The 16,109-nt window shown below is 37.6% G+C and overlaps 1 protein-coding gene across 1 annotated transcript; it reads left to right on the forward strand.

The window, feature by feature from the left end:
• Window positions 1-4,974: 4,974 nt before the first annotated feature.
• NXPH2 (neurexophilin 2) lies at window positions 4,975-7,661 on the forward strand. Its single transcript, XM_033231632.1, has one exon. It carries the CDS (start codon window positions 5,303-5,305, stop codon window positions 5,885-5,887), a length of 585 nt encoding a protein of 194 aa, XP_033087523.1. The 5' UTR covers window positions 4,975-5,302; the 3' UTR covers window positions 5,888-7,661.
• Window positions 7,662-16,109: the final 8,448 nt, after the last annotated feature.

Genomic DNA, 16,109 nt, shown 5'->3' on the forward strand with positions numbered 1-16,109 from the left:
ACAAAGTTGCTCAATTAACCATTAATCAGTTTCCCTGGAGGCTTGAGAATTCATAGAAACCTTTGGAGACACTTATTGAGTAAGAGGCACGAGATTATCCATTGGACCATAGAAGAGCCATCAGTCATTGAATGCCTTTTGCCAAGGAATAGGCCCAGTAATTTCCAGCCATTCTTTTAGTCCCTACAACAAACCAGCAAAGGAGATATAGGTGAGAAAACCGAGGTTCAAATCATACACTTGAGCAAGGGGTGATGATGCCATTAGGCAATAAATCCTATGTTCTTTTCCATCATATCAGGCTGCTTCCCCATTGGGAATATAGTGGGGAGGTGGGCAGGGTTGTGGCTCATCAGTCTCCAATCTTCTGATTAGGTCTTCATGTTGAGCATGTGGACTGGGGACTTAGGTCATATAACCATCTAGGTAGACCTGGTGTAGAAAAGGGTGCCTGAGCTCTCAGCAATGATGTTATAAAGTGATGATTTATAACAAGAAGAAGGCTGAACAAGTTACACTAAGGCTGAAAGTTGGGAGGGGAGATAAAATTGTCAGCTTTTAAATGACATAGAGAAATATACTTGCCCTTTAAATTATATTCTTCTACCGGTAAATCACTGTCAGATAACTTTTTGAGATTTGGGTTTAGATTTGGAAGTCAGCACTTGTGAGAACTGTCCGTGTAATTTAAAGTAATAAACAGAAAAAGTTGTACACAGTTTTTCCAACTTGGCTAATATTGTCAAAACAAGCTAGAAATATGATGCTCCAAGGAAAGCCAAATTTAAAAAATAAATAAGTGCATATATATATAATATATATATATATATATATATACACACACACACATGTACTTTTTATCTAAGACATTGCCAGTGCATGCTGCCACTGGAAGAGAGAAACATTACATATCTTTGCCATTAGCTAATTTTTATTTTTTTTTATTATATAGACTAATCTTAAAATCAAGGGCTCCTTGAGCAGGTTTGGACCTGAACAGTAGTGTGTTAGAATGATTTTTTTTAGAAATCTAATTTCATTTCAAATTCTCATATAGAGAACCTTTTCCAAAGAATAAAACAACTTTTGTAAAAGCAAGTAATGACACTCGATTTATCTGTTTGATAAGCTTAGAATGTTTTCTACTTTCATTTTTTTTTTAAGAGAGTCACATATATTTGGGTCAAGTCCTCTTACAACATAAACTGCTACCAGGAAAGTGTTCAGATCTTTGAAAATGTCTCAGTAATGGCCGATTGTTATTATTATTACTATTATTATTGTTGTTATTATTATTGAGTAATCTCAGAACCATCACAATGGAAGTCCTAGAGATAAGAGAAGGATGTCTTAAGGTATCAGTGTCTATCATGTATTTGAAAGTGCACCAAGATCAGCTAAGACTACATGATTGCAAAACTTACTGGTTGTTGAATGATGGGCTCAATTCTTATTGGTTTTTCAGTAATGGGAAAATGAGGAGAAAATTAGGCACAGCACTAAAACAAGAAAAATGAACCCGGCAGAAAAAAAGTTTAGGGAAACAAGGAACATAAAACAAACACTTTAAAGAAAAAGAGGGCACATTGCTATTGATAAAGGAGTATTTTTATACTTCTGGTTGAAAAAAAATTTTTTTTGAATGAAAAATGTATTTTAGTTCGTTCTGCTGACAAAGTATCATGGGTATTTGTAATAAAGTAATTAATATATGATATATAAAGGTAAGAATCAAGACGTATTTTTAAAAGCAAGCTTAAAGGGGAAAATGTCAGAAGGGCTCTCTCCCATAAAATAGAAGGAGGAAGGTGAGAGTAAGGGAATAAGCTCAGAAGCTGTACCAAATCAGGGAGTAGAGATTGGGAACTAAGGAGCACTTCTTGTAAGCCAGATGTTCTGCAAATGGTAGATGTGTCTGTAAGCATTTACCAAGCAGGGTGAATCTCATGAAATACTGGAAACAGGTGAAAAATAGGTAGTAGACTATGGGCAGCAAGAATCATGATCACAGAAGAGAAATTGGACCTTGATCAGCAAGAGCTTCTTATCTGTTTGTGCATCCTTGGCCCTCTTTCTGGAGAGATGCTGAGACAGGTCACTTGGACCAGGCTGTCCCCATTCTCAGGAAACTCAAGTCGGAAGCAGAGTCTGGGTGTTGAGCTCCATGGGCTATTACCAAATGAGTGGAATGAAGTTTGTGCACATCCTGAGTAAGAGTGTTCAAGGGACTGGACATGATGGTTCACTCCTGTAATCCCAACACTTTGAGAGGCCAAGGTAGGAGAATCACTTGAGGCTAGAATTCAAGACCAGCCTGGGCAACATAGCAAGACCTCATCTGTATAAAAATAAAAAATTAAGCCGAGCAGTGGCTCACGCCTGTAATCCTGACACTTTGGGAGGCCGAGGCAGGCAGATCACTTGAGGCCAGGAGTTTGAGACCAGCCTGGCCAAAATGGTGAGATCCTGTCTCCACTAAAAACACAAAAGCTAGTCAGGCATGGTGGTGCATGCCTGTAATCCCAGCTACTCAGGAGGCTGCTGTGCAAGAATTTCCTAAACCCGGGAGGTGGAGATTGTAGTAAGCTGAGATTGCACCACTCCACCCCAGCCTGGGTGATAGAGCAAGACTGTCTAAAATATATATATGTGTGTGTGTGTGTGTGTATGCCAGGGATGGTGGTGTGCACCTGTATTCCTAGCTATTCTGGAGGCTGAAGAGGGAGAATCATTTGAGCCCAGGAGTTTGAGGTTGCAGTGAGCTATGATTATGCCTCCAGCCTGGGTGACAGAGTGATATCCTGTCTCTAAAAATAAATAAATAAATAAATAGTATTCAAGGAACTGGCAGTCATTATGTTAAGTGAAATGAGACAAACACATATTCTCACCCATCTGTAAGAGCTAAAAACTTGATCTCATAGAAATAGAGGATTTTGATAGTACCAGAGGTTGGGAAGCATTTGAGGGTGGGGCGGGCAAAATGAAGAGAGATTGATGGATGAGTACAAACATAGTTAGAAGAAATAAGTTCTAGTCCAGGCATAGTGGTTCATACCTGTAATCCCAATATTTAGGGAGGACGAGGCAGGAGGATCACTTGAGGCCAGCAGCTTGAGACCACCTGGGCATCAAACTGAGACCCCATCTCTACCAAAAAAAAAAAATTAATCCCATTTTTTAAAATAAAATAAAACAAGTTCTCATGTTCAACAGCAGTGTAGGGTGACTATACTACAGTTAGCAACAACATGTTGTATATTTTAAAGTAGCTTGAAGGACTTGAAATGTTCCCAATACATAGTAGTGATAAATACTTGAGATGATGTATACCCTAAATACTTTGACTTAATCATTACACATTTTATGCATGTATCAAATACTCACATGTACCCCCATAAATATGTAAAATATTATATACCAATAAAAGAGAAAAAAGTGTGCAAAATCAGAAAACTGTAGTTACAGTATCAGAAATACTTTGAGCCAGAAATCCAGAGTAATGATCCCTCTTTCCCTGGGGAATCTGACAGCCTTTCAACACCAGGGGAGAGAAAGGAGTATCAATTCAGGGTGTATAAGCCCCTAAGAAGAGGCCATATGGATTTAGGTTCTCAAAATGTAAGAATATGCATCATACCAACTTGTTCTGAATTTTTTTAAACTCTAGAAATGAGGAAGAAAAGCTTCCAGGAAATTAACCAAAGGGAGAAGTATATGTTGTAGCACCCTCCCATCCTTACCAAAGTAAAAAATAACTTTCAAGAAACCTAGCTATACCTTTTGAGTCCTTGGATTCCTAAAGTGATTTGGGGACTAGACATAGGTGAAAACACTTTTCACAAAGCCCTGTTAGGATTTAAGCTTCTCAACTTTTATGAACATGCAATAGATAACCTCATGTTATCAAACTATGCCCTCTAGTCAAATGCTGTATTTATAATCAGGCTGTGTCTTTCATTTATTCTCAAAATTGGATTGAAAGCAATAATTTTGGGATTAATCTGAAACCATTTTTACCAAGTGCTTTGCCAAGTTTGAAAGGGCCAGAGAAAGGACATAAACACAGCCTCATTTCTTTCCTCATCCATTTCATCATGCTGACAGTTTTCCGGAGAATCATTACAAGAGTAATTTGTGCCGTTAGAGATAAGAGGCTGTGGTTTCCACTAGAAACCTCTATTTTCCAGACTTTTTATAAATCATCCATAAATATTCACTCCATGCAACAGCATCATATATAATGATTCTGTCCCTTAAAATCCATATCTACTTAACTAAATTATTTTTAGTAAACATGGGGACTCTTGTACTGTAAAAAGAAGAAAAAGAAAAATCAAATATAAAGTCTTATGTTTCAGTGCCTATGATTTGAACCAAAATACTGAGAAACCCATAAAACACATGCACATGACATTTTCTTAGCAATTATTTTAAGATATAATTCAGTTGTAATAAAATTTATTAACTCCTATACAACCTATTAATTCAAAATATACCTCTCTACATTACTTTCTGTTTATATAAAGGCAACTAAATTTTTACTTATATTTTTTCGACTAAAAATTTTGTAGAACTTTCTAATCCTCATCACATGCCTTTTTTGTTACAGAGTTTGAGACAGAATTATATAAAGAGCTATGAAATTGCATGTTATAAACCTTTGAACGTAATAATCACCTTAATATTTCCAAATATACTTAAAAGACTTATCAATATCATTGACAGTTTTTAGCTCCTTGGTAGATACCTTCAGCATTCTATTTTTGTCTTCCACCTGAAAGAAAAGAGTTGACAACTTAATGATTATATCAAACGAGAAGTCAAAATATACTACTTCCCCCAACCTGGAAAATTAGCATTGTGAAGATCAGGAAACAGAGACTAAAACCACATCAACCCATTAAAATGACATACTTTGTTCTTAACATCACCGTTTTAAATTTTCATACTCACAGTTTTCCATCGGTTGAATTAAATGCTCATCTTGTTACACTGTTGAGCCCGGCTGTGTGTGTGTGAAATGCTGTCGAACAAGAATCTAAATAATATTGAAAGAATTTCCCTTGCGGTTGGATTTCAGTTTGAGTCCGCAGTCACGGCATTAACCTAAAGTTTATTTCTCTTTCTTCTTTTCAAACAGCTATTTTGTGACAGTAAGGAAGTGGTGCATGCCACGGAGGGGCTGGATTGGGAAGACAAAGATGCTCCAGGGACCTTGGTCGGCAACGTGGTGCACTCAAGGATCATCAGTCCCCTGCGCCTGTTTGTTAAACAGTCTCCGGTGCCCAAGCCCGGCCCCATGGCGTATGCAGACAGCATGGAAAACTTTTGGGATTGGCTGGCCAACATCACGGAGGTTCAGGAGCCATTGGCAAGAACTAAACGGAGGCCAATAGTGAAAACAGGAAAATTTAAGAAAATGTTTGGATGGGGTGACTTTCATTCCAACATTAAAACTGTCAAACTCAATCTCCTCATCACAGGGAAAATTGTTGACCATGGAAATGGAACCTTCAGTGTGTATTTCCGACATAATTCAACAGGCCTGGGCAATGTTTCAGTGAGCTTGGTACCACCCTCCAAAGTGGTGGAATTTGAAGTTTCTCCCCAGTCTACCTTGGAGACCAAGGAATCTAAATCTTTCAATTGTCGCATTGAGTATGAAAAAACAGATCGGGCGAAAAAGACCGCCCTGTGCAACTTTGACCCATCCAAGATCTGCTACCAGGAGCAGACTCAGAGCCATGTGTCTTGGTTGTGCTCCAAGCCCTTCAAGGTCATTTGCATTTACATTGCCTTTTACAGTGTTGATTATAAACTCGTGCAAAAGGTGTGCCCTGACTACAATTACCATAGTGAGACCCCATACTTATCTTCCGGCTGACCTTCCTGTTGTGGTGGAAATGAGGGATAAGTGTGTGTATACATATATATTTGATTAGAATGATCAAGAAACAAGCCCAGCTCTTTATGGTAAAGGATCCCTTTTGTTTATGGCAGTGAACAATAGTTCCCTATCAAGTTTTCAAATTTAAAAAAAGAAAAAGAGACATCTTTAAATGTGAGATTTGTTTGTTTCTATCATAGGTACCTTTACCTAAAAAGTTAAACTGTTTATGAAACCATCACTTTCATGCAAGGTGACTAAGTTCTAGAAATCTTATTGTTTCTCTGAAAGAAACATCAATGATAGCAATATGTGACAAGAAGGAACAAAATTATGCATGTGATAAACATTGCTCTTGAAATGAGCCTGCCTTTGAAATATGTTTTGGAAGGTTACCGCAGAAATAGCAGATGCGGTAAAGGAAAAGATTGTATTTGATAGATGAATTGTTTTTGACATTGGAACTTTTTTTTATATTTCTATCTTTTCCCCATCCATCTGTGCTGTTATTGATATGAGAGAAAAAAGGGTAAAATTTGTTTCAAAACTCGTGTGTGAACTTACAGTGCCACAGTGGAACCAAGTTCCTTATCATCTGAGCTAGAGTTGCGTGGAATGTGATTAAGCACTTAGCCCTGTGTTGGTCACCATTCTTATGATTCCCCTCTGAGTTTGAATACTGATGTAATGGGAAAGCAAATCTGAGAATAAGTTTGTTCAACAACAACAAAAATCATGATGCTTTTAAACTCTTCTGATAAATTCAAATGCTGTGGGATGAATCAAAAAATGACAAAATTTGTATGCATCCTATAGCTTAGAGCTTTTTTCAATTCATTCAGTAATGTGATTCTTCATACATGTGTAGAACAACTCTGAAGTTGAGAGAAAGTGCTTGTTTCCTAGACTAGAATAGAAAGCAAAAGTGGGAAGTGGAGGGAGGAAATTTCAGGATTATGGATTCATTATTTCTAGCCTCCCAGATTAAGTTCTCCTTGCATTTAGTTAATATTTGAATAAGAGATCAAACTCTAAGTGGAAATAGAGAGTTATGCTTAAACATTTCTAATTATTAAGTGCTGACAAGCAAGATACCTGGCTTACCAGACTTTTGAAATGACTTCCAAATTAATGTCACTTCACAGTCAGTGCTCTTCTCATCTTTCCTGTGGGGGTGAATAGCAATCCTACATGGTAGAACTGGATGATCATTAAATTAGAACAGAAAGAGGGGTCTAGTTGACCAGAAAAAAGGCTTCTAGAACTCAGGACGCTCATGGAATTGTCAGTCATTTTACAATAGATGTTAACGTCTTTCTCCCTTCTTATTGTAAAATATTAATTAAAGTAAAACATTAAATTGAGGACTAAAGGAAGATAAGTCCTAAACAACAAGAAGTAGTCTTACCACACTGTTCAAAAAACCAAGAGCTCTGTTCTCTATTTTATATCTTCATTTCTTTCCTTTTACTGGTAATATCTGCAGTGTTCAATTTTTGTCTTTTGTAAAAATTGTACTAGGCTTAGTGTGTGGTAATGCAGGCTTGAAGTTCTTGCTCTGAGTTCACCATGTGTTTTTGTAATTTTGTGGTAAGTGAGTAATATTTTGAGACATCTTTTTATTTTCACCTAGAAACAAGAGTAAAATATTATTTATTGTAAAATATGTGGGAATCATATATGTATATATATATACTTAGAATTTTCTGTGTATAGAGAAAGTATGCATACACATTTCTATGTAAATAAAAAGAATTTGCTAGATCTGTCACATGAATCCTAGGTGGTTATTTTTTAAAGACTCTGTTCTCCTTGTTTCTTTTCCTCATAAGGGCTTATTCTCTCTCTCTGTGTGTGTGTGTGTGTGTGTGTGTGTGTGTGTGTGTGTGTGTATGTGATACCAATTGAACATGAAGGTTTCCCTTAGATACATATTAAATAGGCAGCTTGGCTGTGGAGATTTTAAAGTAGGGTGAAAGGATAACTCACATAAAGCATTTTGTACATAGCATGGCATCTAGTAAGAAAGCACTCTCTACTTGTGAGCTGCCATTATGATTATTATTGTTTTGACATGAAATAACGAGGTTTAAAACTATTGGATGTTCAAAAGTTGAGAGATGTGAACATTATTTCTATGCTAGAAAAAAAAACCCTATAAACCGATTTATACAGTTCTTAGATGTTAGCAAGGTTTGTGGATTTTTTTAAAAGTTTCCCATAAGCTTGTTTTTAAATTGGAGTAGAATATATGCCACATATATTTCTAAGTCAAAATTTCATTTCAAAGCATACCTAATTGTCAGTAATGGTACTTGGCACAATATAAATCAGAGCCCACTTAAGCATGCAAATACACACATTTCCACAAAACCGTTTTTTGCCTTTTAGTACTGCTATTGAGGAAAAGGACATTCATGGAAGCTAATTTTGCACTCAGTTACAAACTGTTTAAAAATTAAAGTGACAGAACTTTTAAATGTAAAGACATATTGACATATAGAAGAGTAGTATTTCAAAGACACTGCCACCTACACTACCTTCTTAATCCTCTTATTTGACAGACAAGAAAACGCAAGTCCCTATGAGGGTAACAATGTGCCCACTAGTAAATGGCAAACCCACCTGAAATGCGTTTCTCCTGACTCCTACTCCCAGGTCCTGTGTTACATAAGAAAGGTAAACTGAAGCAGGTATTCAAGACAACAAAATAATTGCAATGAGTTTATAACAAGACAGGACCCAGTAGACAAAACTGAACCTGAAAACAGTGGAAATAACCTCCCCCTAAAACATTTAGGATAATAATTTATCTATGATCACAAATCTTTTAAAACCTCAAACTACAGAAAAGTAAGTCAGGATAAATCCAAATTAAGTCAGGTTAAATCCTTATATCCAAAGATAAGAGTCCTGGAATACATTAGCAATATGACTGGCTAAGAATGAACAGCAGTGGAAGACTACATTGGGCAGTTTTCAGGTGATTATGGCACCTGAGAATTTATTTCCATAAGAATTGGTATGTTTTGGGGAATGCCTTGATTGCCTAAAGGTTTGATTTCACCTCATGAAGAATTTTAAATTAATTAACTGGCCTGTAAAATATAGAGGATGGGGTTGTGCATTCTTCCTTGCAGTGAAATGAAAGTTAACTCAATGTTGATTAATCAGAATTCTCAATGAATGACAATTTAATATTGCCAATTGCAAGAGACAAATCAGGGGGAAAAAAGTTCACATTAGAGATTCTTTTTCTTCAGAAAAGTCATTAGATGATACTCAAAGATCATTTCATCTTCACCCCAATCTCCTACCCTGTATTGTGAAGTCTGGAATCCTGGGAACATATCCCATTCTGCTTCATTGTTAAACTTCCCTTCTCTTCATTCAACTCAGCTGTCCCATAAATACAGACAGTCCCTGATATACAATGGTTCAACTCACAATTTTTTGACTTTACGTTGGTGCAACAGCCATATGCATTCAGTAGAAACAGAATTTTGAGTACTCGTACAACCATTCTGTTTTTCACTTTCAGTAAAGTATTCAATAAATTACATGAAATATTTACCACATTATTATAAAATAGGCTTTGAGTTAGATTATTTTACCCAATTATAGGCCAATGTAAGTGTCTAAGCACATTAAAGGTAGGCTAGGCTGAGCTATGATGATTGGTAGATTAAGTGTGTTAAATGCATTTTTAATTTAGGATTTTCAACGTACAAGGGGTTTATCAGGACATAATCCCGTGATAAGTTGAGGTGCATCTGTAGTACTTAATCTATTATCTAAAATAATGAGTTAACTCTTCTGTGTCCTCCACAGCACCTCTTAAAGTGTATGGTATGTAAATAGTATGTTAGTCAGGGTTCTCCAGAGAAATGGAACCAATATGATATGTAGAAAAATGTATGAGAAGATGTATTATCCTCATACATGGAGAGAATTGGCCCACACTATTAGGAGGCTAAGAAGTTCAGTCATATGCCCTCTGCAAGCTGGAGAACCAGGAAAGTTCATGGTTCAAGGTCAAAGGCCCGAGACTAGGAGTGCCAATGTGCAAGGGCAGGAGAATATGAATGTCCCAGTTCAGCAAGAGAATGAGAGCAAACTCACAGTTCCTTCACCTTTGTGTTCTATCCAAGCCCTCACTAGACAGGATGGTGCCTACTCATATTGCTGAGGGTGGATCTTCTTTACTCAGTCTACTGATTTAAATGCTAATCTCTTCCAGAAACACCCGCACACCCCTAGAAATAATGTTTTACCAGTTATATGGGTATCCTTTCACCCAGTCAAGTTGACACTTAAAATTAACCATCACAAGTAGGTACTTGATCAATATCTGTTGATTTAAAAAAAAAAAAAACTCCGGTGCAATACATTGATTATTCAAGAGCCACTCTATCCACATCATAATAGTTATCTTGCACCATTTCAAACATGAGCACCTTGCTTCAGCTGAACACAATACCCACAGAATGTTAGCTCTCAGAAGCACAGAAATTTAAAAGCCAGAAACAATTTTAGAAAACATTTAGAATAAGTTTTCTTTATCAGCTAAAGAAATGGAGTCCTGGCTAGGTTTAATAGCCTGGTTATACTTACTGTTTTTCCTGCCTGGGCAAAGCCAATCCTCATCCTCTTTATTCCTCCAAATCATTGATGTTCCGTATCTGGGATAGAAACTCCCAGCTGTCCACCAAAATCCATTCTACTTCTCTATTGCAATGGAAAGGTCAACTGTGTGGCTAGCCCTGCATCTCATATAGTGTGGTGTGGCCTTGTTGCTGAGCCACAACTAGTGGAGTGTGAGAGGAAAGGGTGTGTGCACTTTTAGGAGTGGACTCACTCAGGAGTGTTTCCATGCTTCTCTGTGTTCTTTTCCCTTTGGCCAACTGCAATAGATGCCCTGAGGACACACTGATAGAGAAAAGTAATTCCCAGTTTGAATTCTTTTCTGATAATGGAAAAGGGTCACTCAACTAACCCCAAACCTACCCTGGACTGCTATATGAGAGATAAGCAAATACATTGTTCTTTAGTCATTAAAATATTAGGATGAATGTGTTACTGCAGGTTGGCATGACCTAACTAAAAACAACATTGCACAAAATCTTCTCTATCTACATACTCTAGCACACTCTGATCTTTGTCTAATTGAATTGTGTGTTTGAGTCTATGCTAGGCATTGCAGTAATAATTTCATGTGCACAACTTTGAGTTTGCCCTATTACTTATACTTCTTTTTTTTTTTATTTTTTTTATTTTTTTAATTTTTTATTTTTATTTTTATTATACTTTAAGTTCTAGGGTACATGTGCATAACGTTTATATCATGTATACCTCCCCAGTGCAATCCCTCCCTCCTCCCCCCTCCCCATGATAGGTCCCAGTGTGTGATGTTCCCCTTCCCGAGTCCAAGTGATCTCATTGTTCAGTTCCCACCTATGAGTGAGAACATGCGGTGTTTGGTTTTCTCTTCTTGTGATAGTTTGCTCAGAATGATGGTTTCCAGCTGCATCCATGTCCCTACAAAGGACGCAAACTCATCCTTTTTAATGGCTGCATAGTATTCCATGGTGTATATGTGCCACATTTTCTTAATCCAGTCTGTCACAGATGGACATTTGGGTTGATTCCAAGTCTTTGCTATTGTGAATAGTGCCGCAATAAACATACGTGTGCATGTGTCTTTGTAGTAGAGTAATTTATAATCCTTTGGGTATATACCCAGTAGTGGGATGGCTGGGTCATATGGTACATCTAGTTCTAGATCCTTGAGGAATCGCCATACTGTTTTCCATAATGGTTGAACTAGTTTACAATCCCACCAACAGTGTAAAAGTGTTCCTATTTCTCCACATCCTCTCCAACATCTATTGTTTCCTGACTTCTTAATGATTGCCATTCTAACTGGTGTGAGATGGTATCTCATTGTGGTTTTGATTTGCATTTCTCTGATGGCGAGTGATGACGAGCATTTTTTCATGTGTCTGTTGGCTGTATGGATGTCTTCTTTTGAGAAATGTCTGTTCATATCCTTTCCCCACTTTTTGATGGGGTTGTTTGTTTTTTTCTTGTATATTTGTTTGAGTTCTTTGTAGATTCTGGATATTAGCCCTTTGTCAGATGAGTAGGTTGCAAAAATTTTCTCCCATTCTGTAGGTTGCCTGTTCACTCTGATGGTAGTTTCTTTTGCTGTGCAAAAGCTCTTTAGTTTAATTAGATCCCATGTGTCAATTTTTGCTTTTGCTGCCGTTGCTTTTGGTGTTTTAGACATGAAGTCCTTGCCCATGCCTATGTCCTGAATGGTACTACCTAGATTTTCTTCTAGGGTTTTTATGGTATTAGGTCTAACATTTAAGTCTCTAATCCATCTTGAATTAATTTTCATATAAGGGTAAGGAAAGGATCCAGTTTCAGCTTTCTACTTATGGCTAGCCAATTTTCCCAGCACCATTTATTAAATAGGGAATCCTTTCCCCATTTCTTGTTTTTGTCAGGTTTGTCAAAGATCAGATGGCTGTAGATGTGTGGTATTATTTCTGAGGACTCTGTTCTGTTCCATTGGTCTATATCTCTGTTGTGGTACCAGTACCATGCTGTTTTGGTTACTGTAGCCTTGTAGTATAGTTTGAAGTCAGGTAGCGTGACGCCTCCAGCTTTGTCCTTTTGACCTAGGATTGTCTTGGCAATGCGGGCTCTTTTTTGGTTCCATATGAACTTTAAAGCCGTTTTTTTCCAATTCTGTGAAGAAAGTCATTGGTAGCTTGATGGGGATGGCATTGAATCTATAAATAACCTTGGGCAGTATGGCCATTTTCACGATATTGATTCTTCCTATCCATGAGCATGGTATGTTCTTCCATTTGTTGTGTCCTCTTTGATTTCACTGAGCAGTGGTTTGTAGTTCTCCTTGAAGAGGTCCTTTACATCCCTTGTAAGCTGGATTCCTAGGTATTTTATTCTCTTTGAAGCAATTGTGAATGGAAGTTCATTCCTGATTTGGCTCTCTGCTTGTCTGTTACTGGTGTATAAGAATGCTTGTGATTTTTGCACATTAATTTTGTATCCTGAGACTTTGCTGAAGTTGCTTATCAGCTTAAGGAGATTTTGGGCTGAGACGATGGGGTTTTCTAAATATACAATCATGTCATCTGCAAACAGGGACAATTTGACTTCTTCTTTTCCTAACTGGATACCCTTGATTTCTTTCTCTTGCCTGATTGCCCTAGCCAGAACTTCCAACACTATGTTGAATAGGAGTGGTGAGAGAAGGCATCCCTGTCTTGTGCCAGTTTTCAAAGGGAATTTTTCCAGTTTTTGCCCATTCAGTATGATATTAGCTGTGGGTTTGTCGTAAATAGCTCTTATTATTTTGAGGTACGTTCCATCAATACCGAATTTATTGAGCGTTTTTAGCATGAAGGGCTGTTGAATTTTGTCAAAAGCCTTTTCTGCATCTATTGAGATAATCATGTGGTTCTTGTCTTTGGTTCTGTTTATATGCTGGATTACGTTTATTGATTTGCGAATGTTGAACCAGCCTTGCATCCCAGGGATGAAGCCCACTTGATCATGGTGGATAAGCCTTTTGATGTGCTGCTGAATGCGGTTTGCCAGTATTTTATTGAGAATTTTTGCATCGATGTTCATCAGGGATATTGGTCTAAAATTCTCTTTTTTTGTTGTGTCTCTGCCAGGCTTTGGTATCAGGATGATGTTGGCCTCATAAAATGAGTTAGGGAGGATTCCCTCTTTTTCTATAGATTGGAATAGTTTCAGAAGGAATGGTACCAGCTCCTCCTTGTACCTCTGGTAGAATTCAGTTGTGAATCCATCTGGTCCTGGACTTTTTTTCGTGGGTAGGCTATTAATTGTTGCCTCAATTTCAGAGCCTGTTATTGGTCTATTCAGGGATTCAACTTCTTCCTGGTTCAGTCTTGGGAGAGTGTAAGTGTCCAGGAAATTATCCATTTCTTCTAGATTTTCTAGTTGATTTGCGTAGAGGCATTTATAGTATTCTCTGATGGTTGTTTGTATTTCTGTGGGGTTGGTGGTGATATCCCCTTTATCATTTTTTATTGCGTCTATTTGATTCCTCTCTCTTTTCTTCTTTATTAGTCTTGCTAGCGGTCTGTCAATTTTGTTGATCTTTTCAAAAAACCAACTCCTGGATTCATTGATTTTTTGGAGGGTTTTTTGTGATTCTATCTCCTTCAGTTCTGCTCTGATCTTAGTTATTTCTTGCCTTCTGCTAGCTTTTGAATGTGTTTGCTCTTGCCTCTCTAGTTCTTTTAATTGTGATGTTAAAGTGTCAATTTTAGATCTTTCCTGCTTTCTCTTGTGGGCATTTAGTGCTATAAATTTCCCTCTACACACTGCTTTAAATGTGTCCCAGAGATTCTGGTATGTTGTATCTTGGTTCTCATTGGTTTCAAAGAACATCTTTATTTCTGCTTTCATTTCGTTATGTACCCAGTAGTCATTCAGGAGCAGGTTGTTCAGTTTCCATGTAGTTGAGCAGTTTTGATTGAGTTTCTTAGTCCTGAGTTCTAGTTTGATTGCACTGTGGTCTGAGAGACAGTTTGTTATAATTTCTGTTCTTGTACATTTGCTGAGGAGTGCTTTACTTCCAATTATGTGGTCAATTTTGGAATAAGTGCGATGTGGTGCTGAGAAGAATGTATATTCTGTTGATTTGGGGTGGAGAGTTCTATAGATGTCTATTAGGTCCGCTTGGTGCAGAGATGAGTTCAATTCCTGGATATCCTTGTTAATTTTCTGTCTTGTTGATCTGTCTAATGTTGACAGTGGAGTGTTGAAATCTCCCATTATTATTGTATGGGAGTCTAAGTCTCTTTTTAGGTCTCTAAGGACTTGCTTTATGAATCTGGGTGCTCCTGTATTGGGTGCATATATATTTAGGAGAGTTAGCTTTTCCTGTTGAATTGATCCCTTTACCATTATGTAATGGCCTTCTTTGTCTCTTTTGATCTTTGATGGTTTAAAGTCTGTTTTATCAGAGACTAGGATTGCAACCCCTGCTTTTTTTTGTTCTCCATTTGCTTGGTAGATCTTCCTCCATCCCTTTATTTTGAGCCTATGTATGTCTCTGCGTGTGAGATGGGTCTCCTGAATACAGCAGACTGATGGGTCTTGACTCTTTATCCAGTTTGCCAGTCTGTGTCTTTTAATTGGAGCATTTGGTCCATTTACATTTAAGGTTAATATTGTTATGTGTGAACTTGATCCTGTCATTATGATATTAACTGGTTATTTTGCTCATTAGTTGATGCAGTTTCTTCCTAGTCTCGATGGTCTTTACATTTTGGCATGTTTTTGCAATGGCTGGTACCGGTTGTTCCTTTCCATGTTTAGGGCTTCCTTCAGGGTCTCTTGTAAGGCAGGCCTGGTGGTGACAAAATCTCTAAGCATTTGCTTATCTGTAAAGGATTTTCTTTCTCCTTCACTGATGAACTTAGTTTGGCTGGATATGAAATTCTGGGTTGAAAATTCTTTTCTTTAAGAACGTTGAATATTGGCCCCCACTCTCTTCTGGCTTGTAGAGTTTCTGCCGAGAGATCTGCTGTTAGTCTGATGGGCTTCCCTTGTGGGTAACCCGACCTTTCTCTCTGGCTGCCCTTAAGATTTTTTCCTTCATTTCAACTTTGGTGAATCTGGCAATTATGTGTCTTGGAGTTGCTCTTCTGGAGGAGTATCTTTGTGGCGTTCTCTGTATTTCCTGAATTTGAATGTTGGCCTGCCCTACTAGGTTGGGGAAGTTCTCCTGGATGATATCCTGAAGAGTGTTTTCCAACTTGGTTCCATTTTCCCCCTCACTTTCAGGCACCCCATCAGACATAGATTTGGTCTTTTTACATAATCCCATACTTATTGCAGGCTTTGTTCATTTCTTTTTCTTCTTTTTTCTTTTGGTTTTCTCTTCTCGCTTCATTTCATTCATTTGATCCTCAATCGCTGATACTCTTTCTTCCAGTTGATCGAGTCGGTTACTGAAGCTTGTGCATTTGTCACGTATTTCTTGTGTCATGGTTTTCATCTCTGTCATTTCGTTTATGATCTTCTCTGCATTAATTAGTCTAGCTGTCAATTCTTCCACTCTTTTTTCAAGATTTTTAGTTTCTTTGCGCTGGCTACGTAATTCCTCCTTTAGCTCTGAGAAGTTTGATGGGCTGAAGTCTTCTTC

Source organism: Trachypithecus francoisi, unplaced genomic scaffold (assembly GCF_009764315.1).
Source record: "Trachypithecus francoisi isolate TF-2019V2 unplaced genomic scaffold, Tfra_2.0 Lachesis_group13, whole genome shotgun sequence".
Taxonomy (NCBI): domain Eukaryota; kingdom Metazoa; phylum Chordata; class Mammalia; order Primates; family Cercopithecidae; genus Trachypithecus; species Trachypithecus francoisi.

What these genes read in the sequence shown, in the direction of transcription:
- NXPH2 (XM_033231632.1), top strand. Translation starts at nt 5,303, where the DNA reads ATGGCGTATGCAGACAGCATGGAAAACTTTTGGGATTGGCTGGCCAAC.